Source organism: Chenopodium album, chromosome 10, assembly GCF_948465745.1.
Source record: "Chenopodium album chromosome 10, dcCheAlbu1.1, whole genome shotgun sequence".
Classification (NCBI taxonomy): domain Eukaryota; kingdom Viridiplantae; phylum Streptophyta; class Magnoliopsida; order Caryophyllales; family Amaranthaceae; genus Chenopodium; species Chenopodium album.
In genome coordinates, this window is record NC_137843.1 from 44943139 (window position 1) to 44957762 (window position 14624).

At 33.3% G+C, this 14624-nt stretch overlaps 1 protein-coding gene across 2 annotated transcripts; it reads left to right on the forward strand.

The window, feature by feature from the left end:
* Positions 1-8597: 8597 nt before the first annotated feature.
* LOC145563969 (putative leucine-rich repeat receptor-like protein kinase At5g49770) lies at positions 8598-14250 on the forward strand. Of its 2 annotated transcripts, none has more exons than XM_081624347.1 (8): positions 8598-9527; positions 10156-10363; positions 10459-10667; positions 11877-12003; positions 12080-12151; positions 12925-13111; positions 13200-13332; positions 13706-14250. In XM_081624347.1, the coding sequence occupies exons 2-8, from the start codon at positions 10213-10215 to the stop codon at positions 13967-13969; spliced, it is 1143 nt and encodes a 380-aa protein (XP_081480473.1). In that variant the 5' UTR covers positions 8598-9527; positions 10156-10212; the 3' UTR covers positions 13970-14250. The 2 variants fall into 2 exon arrangements, with proteins under 2 accessions (XP_081480473.1, XP_081480474.1); XM_081624348.1 differs by having other exon boundaries at positions 10462-10667.
* The last annotated feature ends 374 nt before the right edge of the window (positions 14251-14624 follow it).

The window sequence follows — 14624 nt, forward strand, 5'->3', positions numbered from 1 at the left end:
ATCGGGTTAAATAGGTATTTATAAGAGGTGCAGAAATGAAATCGAGCGAAGCCGAAAATAGGGAGGAGCGCCAGCGCAGGCAAGGGTGCCCGCCCGCGCACGGGGAATGCGGGTCAGGACAGGGAGGCTGCGCGCTCGTGCGTGTGGCTTGCGCGCCCACACTCTTCTGGGTTTCTTTGACTTCTTCGATGCCTCGTGCACTCGCAAATGGGTCTTCGTGAGCTCCACTTGATGAACATTGGGGGTGGCAGTTTCCAAGGGCCTCCACGGTGGGTTCAACACCATTTTCCATGAGAGCGCAGGAGCTAGAACTTTGAGCATCCACTTCCTTGCATCTTGAGCTTTCCCAATGCTATAAGTTTGCTCCAAATACATCTTCCAACTTAGTAGGCCACCTATATCAAGACCCGAACCTCGTACAATACCTACAACCACGAAAAGAGGAGAAATAAAGGAGAAAACACTAGAAAAACCATAAAAACACAAAATAAGAGAGAAAAGGGAAACTAAGGAGAAAATACATAAAACTAAGCATTTATTAAGAAAGAAAGCTATGAAAAGAAGGTAAAAAAAACCTAAATACTCATCAAATGAGTGCCATAAATGGCACTCATCACCCGTCCGGCTCGATTTTGGACAAACAAAGAAAACAAATTTGGGTTGATTAACTACCTTAAAGGAAAAACAAAGAAAGGTCGCCTAAATTGAGAAGCTTGAAAGCTCGAAATCGTTGATTAGATTACTATTAAAAACTGCTTCAAAATCAAATATGAAAGAATTTGTAAATCAATTGGGGTTTTTTTTTTCTTTAGAACATCAAAATCATTGATATTGGAGATTGGTTTTTTTTTTTTTTAATTTTTTTCTTCAGTCGTTATAATTTTTTTAAAAATTGGGTTTTTCCTTTCTAAATATTTGTCCCTTTAATCTGATATTAATGGGATGTCAATAAAAAGCCCTTTATTAACCCTATATCTTAAAGCCCTTTACACTTTAGTGACTCTATCCATTAAAACATTAAAGGGTTAAGATCCATCAAATTTTGGCCCAACCTTATTACAAATGGGCAGCCCTATCCAATAACCACCCCTGGCTATGAATAACAGCTTTCGGACTTCAAGCATGGCAGCTTGCAATTCCATAACAACAACAATCAGTAAGTTCTTTCAGAATGGAAGGAAAAGGCAAACAACTTTAATTGTTTGCATATTGTGAAGGAGGCACGTGGGCTACATGTGAAAGAATTGGAAGAAAGGTGGGCTACATCAAATCTTTAGCTAAATGGGCTTATTGTTTAAATACTTGAGCCCAAGTGTCTTGGCTTATGACAAATTATGCCCACTTACAAGAGATTGGATATCACCATAATCAATTAACTCTAAATGAAAACCTTAGCTGAAAAAACAAGACAAGTCATCTCTCGACTAAGCGTAAGGCTTACCTATCTCCGCTCTTTGAATATTAATATATTAGGTTAAGGTCTAGCGCATAGTTTCTATATACAATGTTAAAGTTAAAGTTATATTTGGAGTATAAAGTACCATTTAATAGGTAAATAGTACCATTAAATGTTGTAGTGGTATAAATATCATGCTAATAGAACAAATAAGTATAAATAGTACATCAAAATATTATATGAAACCATAAAAAGTACCATTCTGAATGTGCTTTTCCACTTTTGCCCTCCTATATGCAACAAATGCATATAGGGACTATGCGACAAGATACACTCTATCAAGACAAGTCATGCTCTAGGCTAAGCGTAAGGCTTACCTCTTAGAAGATTATCAAGATTTGTCGTGCTCTCAGTCGTCTACAAGCCGTCATCTGTCATAATGCTCACCCCTTAGACAGACTATCACGATAACTTAGCTTCAGTAGCTTAGATGTCTCTAAGGCATTGCTTGGGGCTGGTTTTCACCCTTGCAAGTCTTTTGGGGCTCGTTTTAGCCCTCGAGTATAATCAAAGTCATTTCGGCTCATATGACAACTTCTCAGCTTCAATTACGCTTATTTTGTGTGATACCCGATCTACATATAATCTTGTTCAAGCATCACACGTGGAGCTAAATGTTTGGGCCTAGTCCATGGTCCTAAGCCCACTATAATTGAAATAACAAAAATACCCCTCGATGATCCAGCCAACCAATCATAACCATCCATTAATCATCATAAAGTATAAAATTACCCGGCCTAATCTATCTACTAAAGTACAACCTTGCCAACTGAAAGTACATCCATAAATAGCTAACAAATGATTAATGATGTAACTTTTTCTAAATCTCTCTCCTTCTCTCTACTTTCTCTCTCTTGAAAGTACATTTCACTGACTTAAGTATCGGAGGGGCTTTCCCGGATCGCACCCCCGGGCAGCTAACCTTCTCTTTCTTGCAGGTCGATGTAATACCCCATATTTTTATATGTATTTTATTTTAAATAAGTATTTTGTGAGGTATTTAAATAATTTGAAATGAATTATTTATGGCATTTTAATGATTTATCTTAAATAAGTTTGGAAATATTTTATAAAAGGAAAGTTTTATTTAATTAATTATTTTACTAAGTTGGGATTCAATTTAGGAAAGTTTTATTTTAGTTAAGTTTTATTAGGAAACAGATTAAGAAAGATTAAAAAAGAAAATTTTAGGTAAGAAGGGTTTCTAGAGAAAGGGGTATAAATATTCAACATTTGGCAAATTAAACTTTGCCTAGAATGGAGAATACCCAAGGTAAACTTTCTCTCCCTTCTCCTTTATTTCTTTTTCTTTTTCTTTCTTTTCCCCTTCCCCTTGTCGGCACTCAGCAGCAGCCGGTAGCAGCGGCGGCGCCACCAGCAGCACGGAAGCAGTCAGCTGTGGTGCCGTGGCTGCTGTCCAGCCACCCCTTTCAAAAAAAAAAAATTCTTTTTTTATTTTTCTTTTGTTTAATCATAGATCTAATTATAATTATGAGTTTTGTGATGATTTTATGATGATTGATTTTAAGTATGGTGCAAATTAATTTTCAGATTTTAATTGCACTTAATGTGTTTCTAACACTAAGGGATAGGAATTGTGGGGCATTACGTGTTTAAGGTGTCTTTGACAACGAGGTAGATTTAAAAAGGGTTCAACATTAAATACTATGTGGTCACTAATTATTCAAGAATTAAATTGGAATGTTTAATTGTTTGGATAATTATAATGTTTGATTGTGTTATGGTTTGAGAGTCACCACCAAGTTTAATAATATGTAAACAACGTAAAGTGAAAGAGATTACGCACCAAAACTCTTGAAACGTATATACCTTGAGTATGAACATATGGGGGGAGTTATGGGGTTTTATATTTAACCATAACTTCTACTGGGAGTACAAGATGTTGTATTTTCCTTTTATTATTATGCGCAAGAATTCCGTCATTTACGAGTGGTTATTTTATACTGGCACAGTTAGCTCCCGTGTTAGTACCCCTTTATTGGGGCAGGTTAGGGGGGGAAACCCATTTGATGCGTAATCAATGCTAAATGAATCATTTAGTTACTTAGTTGAGAATTCTTGTTGTATGTTGTGTGCTTGTAAACTGGTTGCAACGAGGTAAGTTGTGTATTGATAGGTGAAAGCATGTTAGTGTGTTTAATTACGCTTATGTACTCAGCTTTGCTGATTGTGCGTTTGTTGGCCTTGTCTTTACCTTGGCCCTATGATGACCCATTTTTAATGGAGAGTAGTGGAAACAAGTAGAGAGAAGCTTTTTAGGTGATGAAGCATATTCATGATGGGCATGAGTGAAGAGCGAGACATGCTAAACTGCTAGTTTCCATAAGTTTATGATATGTTTATTGTTTTGATATTTTATTATAATATGCCTGTGTGACTAACGCAAAGATTTTAAAGTTGGTTTGGTTTGTTAAGGGCCTACAATGGTTCCAAGTTGTAGGTTGACTTTGTTTTATTTTGGTTTGACTTTACTTTCGTTGGTTGACTTTTTAAGTTGAGTCGTTTTGAATGTTTTTAAAGATAGTCTTTCGATGTGTGTATTTGATAGTTGCCTTGGCCGTTTTCACGGTGGCGGTAATGTCTTATATTTTCCTATTTTGAGTTTTAAACAGACCAAAATAGGTATTTTTAAAGAAAGGGATTTCTAGGGTGTTACAGCCGAACCCTCAGAGGTGCTTGCAAGGCGGAGCTCAAGGACTTTCTGAAGAACTTTTGGACAATTAGACTTAGACTCTAGAACATCTTAATACCCAAAATACCCTAACACTCTTAAGAGCATTCGGTTTCTAGAAACATATTGTAATCCAAATCATAAAACTAATAATAAAGAATGGAGAATTAAATTGGCACAACCAATCTTAAGTGAACCTATCTTACCAGAATTAATATGAACTTATTATATTTATCTTAAATTTATATGAACTCATTAGTTCAAATTTGAACTTATATGAAAATATTTATCATAAAATAAGTGAAAAAATGTAGTTTAAACTTATTAGCTCGAATATGAACTTATCTGAAATTATTTCTTAAACAATAAATGAAAAGATTGATAATGATAAAACGTGAACATCAATACATGAACTGTTAACAAATCGACTCGAAAAATGTCCTCGAACTCGATATAACCCGATCTGAAATCAACCCAAGACCCAAAATAACCCAATATTTGACCCGACCTCGAAATGACTTGATTACAACCCGCAAATTATTGACTTGAACCGAGCCCGATGCGAACCCGAGAATGACCTTATTCGTTTTTACCCGTTAAAACCCGAATTAAACCCAACTTATTATCCACCCGAACCGAATGTTAGGGGTGAGCATGGGAGGGGTACCCGTATCGTTAGTACTAACGGTTCGGGTACCCGATAACCAAAATCCCTAAAAGTGAGATCCATAACCCGAACCGATAAGTTTGGGTACTCTTCGGGTACCCGGATTTCGGATCGGTTATCAGGTACCCAATAAGATATCCAATAATGATAATTAAACTTAATTATGTAGTTATTATGATATAATTTACCACTAATTAACAACAATATCATATGATTTTGACCAAATTATTAATAATATTATAATCATTGATATTATAAAGTAATTATGAAGTAAAGTAAGAGTTTAGATTTAAAAAAAAATAGATTTAAGTAGGGAAAAAAAGCAAAAAAATGCTTATCGGATCGGATCGGGTAACCGTTAATTTTAAAATGATACCTAATAACCATACCCGATAACAAATTATCGGAACGGGTACCCGAACCGTTATGGTTATCGGATCGGGTACCCTAATTTTCGAAACGGTTACGAATCGATTTTTCGGGTAGTTTTGCTCAGCCCTACCGAATATAACCCGAACTGTTATTGACCCAACCTAACCCGACCCAAACTCGATAAAATGTATGACCTAACGTGACCTGACTCATGCATGACTCAACTCAAACTCGACCCGCATAGGTTACGACATTAACTTGAATTGACCTGACCTACACTAACCCGACCCAAACCCGATCCACTTATCCGAATTGACAGCTCTAGCTAGTTGCAACTAATATTTATCAAAGGAGTTTGAAATAAAAGCCTTCCGAGAACAGAAGTGAACTCTTTAAATTATTAAATCTCAATCCCCTACCATGTAAGCCCTTTTAGATTTGAAAGTGAACTACAATCATAAAATCTTCAAAGTGAACTTAAATTATAACATCTTCAAAGTGAACACAAAATTTTAAAAAATTATTTAAAAAGTGAGATTAGCTGTTATGACAAGAAGTCAATAGAAGAAAAACGTCTTTATGCAACTTACTATATTATTATAATTTCCTCAAAAAAAAAAAAAAAAATTATTATTATTATAAGACCACTAATTAAATGCCAAAAGAAAAAACTTATCATTGCAGCATATGCTGAACAAATAAGAACAAAGTAAGGCATAATATAACTTACCTTCTTCTAATCAATTCTACTGCCAAAATCTGATTGACAAACCCTTTATTTGATAGCTTTTTCATGTGAAAATTTGACACTAAAATAATGAAAAAGCCATGAAAGTTAGATACTCCCTTAATTGTTATTCATTAATTTAATCAAACACATACTTCGTATAAAATTAAATAGAATATTTTGAATTAAATTAAATTAAATTTAATTAAATTAAACCTATAATGCTGAGTAGGAGTTTTGTCAACATAGCTGGCCGGTGGGGATAACAACCCCATACCTTTTGTATGGAAAAATATTCAAGGAAAACCCACGTAGAAACCTCATCTTACACTCTTCTCTTATGAAGTACGAGTTTTATTTGATTATTTAATTAGCTGTTCTAGGGTAGATGAATAAACGAGATTCAATTTAAGATGCTGAATGCTTAAATACTCCCTTTATTTATAAATACTTGCTTTATTTTTTTATGTGCGGAGTTTTAGGAGAAATTGAAGAAAATAATAAAATATGGAGATAGTGGATAGGTGAAAAAATAAAAAAAAATTATAAAAAACAAAAGTAGTGGAGAGAATTAGAGGAGAGAGAATATGAAATTAATAAAATATGATTCATGGTATGCCCATTAGGTGAAAGAAATTAATTAAATATTGTAAAAACTTTCCAAATAAAGAAATGGAGCAAGTATTTAAAAACGGCCGAAAATAAAATGTGGAGCAAGTATTTAAAAACAGAGGGAGTATCATTTAAAGATATTTGGTGCGTTCTTTTTACTTGAACTTTATTTAAACTAAGCTTATTTGATCTGATTTGCTTTGATATTACCATAGGTTTATATCTAAACAGGCTTAATCTCATCCCTAACTAGATTAAGTCCCGTGCCACGCACGGTTTTTACAAAATTTTATAACGAATTATAATGTTTATTCAAAATCTACCAAAAAATATTCTTCGTATTTTTAAATGAAATTGAAAAGGGTTTGAATCTTAATTTATATCTAGAATTACATTCCGAATCAAAAAGTAAAAATATAAAATAATACTTTATAAAATAAAAGATATGGAAAGTATCTGAATTTTTTTTTAGGAAGTGAATATTATAATTATATGATTTAGTATTAAGGAAGTCAATCACAATTATATAAAAAGTTTTATTTATTTATTTATTTATTTATTTTTTTTAGGAAGTGAATTAAAACAAAAAATAAAGAAAACAATTTTGGAGGGAAAAAACAGCACCAACAAGTGACACGTGTTATTGTTGATGCCTGTTTTAATATTATGTTATTGATTAAACATAAATAACCAAAAAACTTATTTTTTAAAGTGAATGAATGCACTCTTAGATAGAGTGGTAGTTATTACGATCATGAAAGTATTATCAAAATCTAAAATTGAGGTGTATATGTTTACATCATTTTACTACTTAATTTCTTTGTGACTACTATAATGAGTAAGAATAAAATGAAATTCCTCAGCTATACTATGGAATCAAAATAAAAAGTTTCAGGAAAATCTGTCAATTGCAGCCATTTAAAATTTTACATTTTGCAAACTGCGACCATTAAAAAAAATTGCAAATTGCAGCCCAAAAGTATTAATAGCTTGTTCATTGCCACCAAATTCATTTTTTTCTCGATTTGCGTGCCGAAAAAGTTCCGTCAGGGTTTAGGGGTCATTTTATCAATTCAGGTCCAAATTAAGCACGAAATCGGCAAAAAATTAATGTAAATGACTCGTTTTGCGTATAAAAAAATGTATTAATTTGTGTGCAATAACTTTTTGAGGCAAAACGAGGTATTAAGTTAATTTTTTGCCAATTACAAGCTTAATTTGGTAAAATGACCCTTAAAACCTTAACTGAATATTTTTCAGCACTAAAATCGAGGAAAAAGTTAGATTGGGTGGCAGTTAACAAATTATTACGGAGTAGTACATTTAGGCTGCAATTTCAAATTTATTTTTTATATGGCTGTAATTTGCAAAATATAAACTGCAATGTCAGATTTTCCAAAGTTTTAAACTCTTTTTTTATATGACATGCAAAATTTATGAAATAGAATTCAAACATGTAACATGTAAAACTAAAATTATTAACCAAAATGCAAATTTAGGGTCTCTTGGCAGACAATAATAAACTAACAATCTTTATCACGTACTCCGTACAAAGTAATATAATATACAAATATTTTTATTTTAAAATTAATAAACCCTCCATACCAGTAAAACACAAGTATAACCATCTTTAATTGATTAATAAAAACCCTTCTTTAATTGATTGAAAAAAAAAAACATTTTATTGTTGTATATATATAATTGTAATTCTGTGTACTATATTCTTCCAAATAATTAGCCTTATGACAGTATACAAATGATGAACTTATAAAATATTTGGTGTTTGGTGAGACTATTAAAAAAAGATCCTACAAGGATATAGTATAAAATAATAAATATTAATGGTCAAAAATAATTGATAAAAAGACAAATAAAATAGTAGAACAATCACAGTTTTTTTTGTAACAGCATACAACAAGTATTACAAGTTACAACCAAGATGCCCTGGACATAAAAATAAAATCTTCCAACTTGCAACACCAGACAAGTCCCTCTCTTGTACTGCTTTACAGCACATATAATTATACACTCACATAAATTTATAATCTCCCTTTTTTCCCTCTTCTTTGTCTTTAATTTTAATTTTAAGTTTTCTTTTCTTCGTAATTTTAGCAAGATTTTAATTTCTGGGGTTGTTACCTTCATTAATAATCAATCATAAAAGGAATTTTTCGATATTTTTCTACTCCATATTTTAAATTCAACCCAACAGTCGTAGTTTGGTTTGGTGGGTGATAGTTTGTTTTTTCACGGTTTTCAACATTTTCTAGGATAATTAGTCAAGTGAGTTTAAACTTTAAAACAATGATTTAAATACTTTCTTTCTCGATTTCACATTAGTTATTGTAACGTTTGAAATTTCATGACTGCCTTATTACGTGCAACTTCGACAAAATTCAGGGTTACTATTACAATTTCACTAGATCAAAACACAAAAGCACCCAAGAATGAATTGAATTGAAGAATTGAAAGAGAGAAAAAAAAGAGAGAAACTTAATTGTTTTTGTTGTAAGAGAGTGGTTTTGTGGTTGTGTGAGTGTGTCGGCGCTGGGTCACTTTCTGTCAACATTGTCTTGTATATCCAACAACAAGAAGGAGGCGCATTCTTATTTTCTCTCTCCTCCATCTTCTTAAACCTTAACCTCTTTCATTAAACTTTTATTTATTCCAAAGTTTTCAACTTTGATGAAGTGGATTGATTAGCTGCCCATTGTCATTCCAAAGTACCCATTTAATTTTTATCGTTTCTTTTTGGGGTTCATTCGGCGCTTGGTTTGATTCTGCTGTATTTTTTTATTTTCTTTTTTGTTTTATATATTTTTTTGGTGATTTTTGGAGTTAAATAAGAACACCCTTTTGTCAATGGCTTGCCCAATTCATAATTTTTTTGGTGAATTTTGAAGTGGGTGTTGTATACAATTTGAAGATCAAATGTAAATTTTGTGGGTTTTGCAAATGCAGCTGAGATTTTTCCCAAATTTGATTATTTCTGCCATTTCAGGTAGCTGAATTTAATTAAACTTTATTAATTATTGTTTGTTATGCTTTTATTATATTTCCATTTACAAATTTTGTGTGTATTTATGCTTTGCTGTAATGTATTATCTTTCATGCATTATTTTGTTCTTCATCAGTTGTTTAATTCAATAATTTGAATTGCATGCATTGACATTGGAATTGTCTAGCTTTTGTGGGATTAAGGCTTTGACATTGTTGTTGTATGTTGTGTTTGTTCATAAGTAAGGCTGTGGATGCGACCTTCAATTTCTCAACCTTGTCCTGCTAATCGAAAACTCGAGGTTTTCGAACATGAATGTATTAGAACTAGTGTGCATGATGATCACATTATATGCTGAGAGTAGAATAAAGAATGAACATTAAGTTTAGTGATAAAAGTGCCACTATATATTCCAGTATAGACTATATCAACTTATCAAGTGTCCAACTTGTTTGTGTCACTATTATTGAAAAGTTGTGGTTTTGCACTTGTTATTCTATGTCATTGTTAGCCTCAGAGATTGAATGTTTGACTTCATGTTGGAGGTTCTTTATGATTTTTTTTTTTTTTTTTTTTTTTTTTATCAGATTTATATATGTATACATCTTTAATTATTTAATTGTCATTTCAGGCTTTGATGAATGATAGCTTCTACTGTCATTTGTAGCTGAATTGGCTTGAGTGCCAAATGTCAAGGCAACTTGTAGTTATAGTAGGAGTTGCTGCAGGAGCTGTGGCGTTTTTGATAATAGTTGGGTTGCTTATATGGTTTTGCTGTTTCCATAGTCGTAGAGCTTCGAGAACTTCTGAGACTGGTTCTTCTGAGCCTTCTTATCAAGGTAACTCTCAGCGTTTGTGAATTACTAATTGTTATGTACTGTAGGCGATCAATCTCCAGTAAAATCATTTCCTTTCTTGCCTCTTTCAAATTTAGTAGGAAAATCTGGTGGCATTGAGATGTCTTTTCGAGAAGCAAGGCGCTTTGACTGGCAAGAACTTTGTGCCGCTACAAAAAATTTCAGCGAACAAGGTCTGATTGGAGTAGGAAAGTTTGGAGAGGTTTACAAGGGTCTGCTTACAGATGGTGTGCTAGTTGCCATAAAAAAGCGGTCTGTTGCACCTACTCAGGAGTTTGTTGAAGAGGTAATGATCATCATTTGACTGGGATCAGCTGTGCTTTATGTCAAATTGTTTAGCTCGTTCTACTGCCAGTATCACAGATGGTCACTTTGTTTGTCTATGATGTTTGAGAAACTCGGTCTCCATGATTTTTGTCATTTGTTTGAGAGAAACACGATGTAGTAATGCCTATGTACTGCAATTTATTCGCCTAACATCTTGTTTAGCTCTGTGTATCAATGTCAGAAAGTGATAGATTTTTTTTTTACAAGAAACAATTGATTATGCCTATTGGGATCTATTTTTCTTAACATGCACCTTTAAATTCCAAATTTGATGATTAATAGCAATATATCACGTAATGTTAGAGGGAACCAGCAAATATTTTTGTTATACTCGATATCAGGTTCATTGGTAGATTCTTCTGATAGCTTGATGCTGCTTAATTGCGCATATGCATTAGACTTTTAATTTATCTACAGATGTCTCAATGGCATGGCTTTATAGGCATTTGTTTTGTTTAAATGGAAAGTTGGAGCACTCTACTATGATCCAAATCTTATTTGTTATTGGCTCATATGTGAAGCGACAAAATATTTCAGGGCGAATTCTTTGCCATGAACTTCTATTGTGATTTTGTGTTTCTCCAACTTCTCCTGGATGTGTTATTAAGGGACTTTATCGACTATATGCAGTGTGATCCCATCTATTTAGCTTGGCCTGTTATCCTTTTTTGCTGCTGATTGTTTGACTTTCAGGATCCTACTTTGACATGAGAGTGTGTATGGGTTTCCCTTTAATCTATTGTAGCAACATGTTTTCGGCATGTAATCACAATAATATTATGATTCATCCAAATATAGGATTAAGGTGTCAAGGTACATCTTAGATGAATTAGTTTTCCTCTCATGTTCGTGTAAACATAACCATGAAACAAACCCCAGTTGTTACTTTTCTATTCATCTTTTGGTTAAATTCTCTGAGCATTTAATGTTGATATCTGCATTTGATATCATGCATTAAGTAGCATTTTATACTGTTTAAAGCACATTGTCGTAAGTCATGCTAACATATGGGAATGGGATGACAGAGGGTCAACGACAAGTTTCAAAGGCTATATTGTAATGCAAAGTGTTTGATTCCTACTCTTGCTAGCAAGCTTGCTTCTATTGTCATAGTCATCTGCATTTCTCTTGATGTCTAACTTTTAACTTTACATAACTTTACATTCAGGTACGCTATCTTTCATCTATTCAGCATCGGAACATTGTGACACTCTTGGGTTACTATCAAGATAATCATCAACAAATTCTTGTTTATGAGTACATACCTAATGGAAGTGTTTCCAGTCATTTATATGGTAACGTTCTGTGTGTTTATATTTATTGTAGTTTGTTCCATACGCTTCGTGGCTTAATTAGTAAGGGATTTTACAGGAGCTGCTCATGTTTCACGAGAGAAGCTGGAATTCAAACACCGGTTGTCAATAGCTCTTGGGGCAGCTAAAGGTGATCCTCTGCCAAATCCGTGAGCATTTGTGGCTTTACTGGTATTAGTTTTTCTTTCCCTTGTTCCCCTATTAAGCAAGATAAAAGGAGCATAAAACTGAGCAAACAAGCCAAAACTTTGATGTACTTCGTCTAAGAGAAATAGAAAGTGGAGTAATCTATAAAATTTTTGTGAAAGTATATAAAAGGTTTCATATAGTTAATTACATCCTTACACATCTCCTGAAACTATTTATTACAAATAACTAGTGATACATTGATAACTTCGATTAAGTTGTTTCTCTTTTGACGGGTCTTCACAAAACACATACCCGTAGCTTTCTTGGTGATTAACTAAATATGACATAGTAAAATTTTCTTGAAGAAATAAGTCCAAAATAGTCATTACAAACCAATATGATTGTCCTCGAGGAAGAACACCATCTGATACTTGTATTCTAATATAACTTTCAATATGTTTAAACAGCAAGCACTGAAAGAGAAGACAACTGACTCTTGCAATTGGAGAATTAAATGAATATAGAATCTAATTGAAACATAGGAAATGAAGAGATTTGGCAAATCATTGATGATCAAACGTTGATTGCATGTCTTTTGGAAACAAACGGTTAGGCAGGGTTTTCTTTTGAGAGAGGAGAGAGGTATTTAACGCTAAATTCTGTAAAAATCTTATGTTAGGATTATATATTGTTTTACAATGATTCGCTGAATATAGAGTGCTGCTGTTAATGTTACTAAACAGAGAAGCCTTAATTGCCTCTAACACCCTGCAGGTTTGGCTCATCTCCATTCCCTTAGCCCACGCTTGTTGCACAAGGACTTCAAGACCTCAAATGTGCTTGTTGATGAAAATTTTGTCGCGAAAGTTGCAGATGCAGGAATCCGAAATTTTCTTGGAAGATCAGATTCAGCGGGTACATCTTCACAAGTGGAAGCCGATGAAATTTTTCTTGCCCCAGAGTATGATTCCTACATTTCGTTTAACAAATCCTTAAAAGTACGACAGCTTGACAGCAATATCATCTACTGTTGTTTTCTGTCCTTGAAGGGTGAAAGAATTCAGACAATTTTCTGAAAAAAGTGACGTGTACAGTTTTGGGGTTTTTCTCTTGGAATTGGTCTGTGGACAGGAAGCAAGAGAATCATACTCTCCAGACTCCAACCAAACTTTGGTAGAACGAGTAAGAATCTTTCATTTTATGCCAGTATACTCTTTGTATTAAATGTCTCCTTTTCTTGACTTCTTGAAGATTCAATTGTCATTTCATCTGCTAAAAGACAATCTCGTTGCAATGTCAATATCATCTTAACCGACATCGTCGTCATGCTTACTGCAATGTCATTCTATTGAGTTAGGTACTAGAACAGAGAAAAAATACGAAAACATCGACACTAGGGCCATCTTATTGATTGATGTATGTGATTGGTGGTGCATGTGAGCGTACAAGTGACAATTACATATACTTTTTGTTGGGATTTGTTTAGAAAAATGTTGACTTACTGTCAAGATGATATTTTTCTTGATGGCAATTTCTTTCTTTTTTGAGTGATTAGGTGCTAAATTACCATGACTTCAGTACTGTTTCTACCATGGTTGATCCAAGAATGGGGAACAAATTCACGGTGGAAGGGATGGAAGAGTTTGTGCAGCTGATCGTCCGTTGTATAGACCCCTCTAGTGAACTCAGACCCGGAATTAGTTATGTGGTTACAGAACTTGATCAGATATTGGAGAAAGAAATGAATTTAACAACAGGGATGGGGGAAGGAACCCCAACAGTTACACTCGGAAGCCAGCTTTTTAGGGCTTTGAAATAAAAGGGCATCAAGATTATTCAGCCACAACTATTTCTAGTGTGATTCTTGTGAAATATTTCTTCATTCATATTGTCCATCTTTTACTCAATATCTTCATTTATTCAAGGAAAAAAAAGTTGTCAAAGAGACAAGCAGCTGTTTGATAATTGTATAAAGAACAGCTGTAACAATTTTTTTTTTGATTTTTTTTCGCCTTCAATTTATGTATGTATCCCATCAAAAGACCTTATTCTAAACAATTTTTTGTTTGTTAATATATAGGTTTGATGTGATTTTGTTCATACTTGTTGATATACTTTGTATGTTTCGGTTTTGATGGTATCCATACGAAACGAAGGTAGTATTTTCATAATTATGTGATACTTCGATTTTCTTTCATCTTATTGTATGGAGGAAAATGAAGCATAAATTTGGACAACAATTTGTGGAGGAAATTTGACAGCTTTAGAAGCCATTCTTCTCAAGAAAACATTCATTGAAGACCAATGACAAATTTCACGATCAAAAACACCTTCCTTGGAACATAATGTCTAGCTTCTGAATACTCCCATCAGTCCCACGTGCTAAGTTACATGTACCTTATTGATTGTCACTACGACTGAATACCAAATTGATGTATTTCAAAGAATTTGATGAAACAGATTATATTGAAATT

Coding starts and splice junctions, on each gene's coding strand:
- LOC145563969 (XM_081624347.1), top strand. CDS start 10,213: ATGTCAAGGCAACTTGTAGTTATAGTAGGAGTTGCTGCAGGAGCTGTG. Junction 10,364..10,458: donor TTCTGAGCCTTCTTATCAAG/GTAACTCTCAGC, acceptor TTTCAAATTTAG/TAGGAAAATCTGGTGGCATT. Junction 13,112..13,199: donor GAAATTTTTCTTGCCCCAGA/GTATGATTCCTA, acceptor CTGTCCTTGAAG/GGTGAAAGAATTCAGACAAT.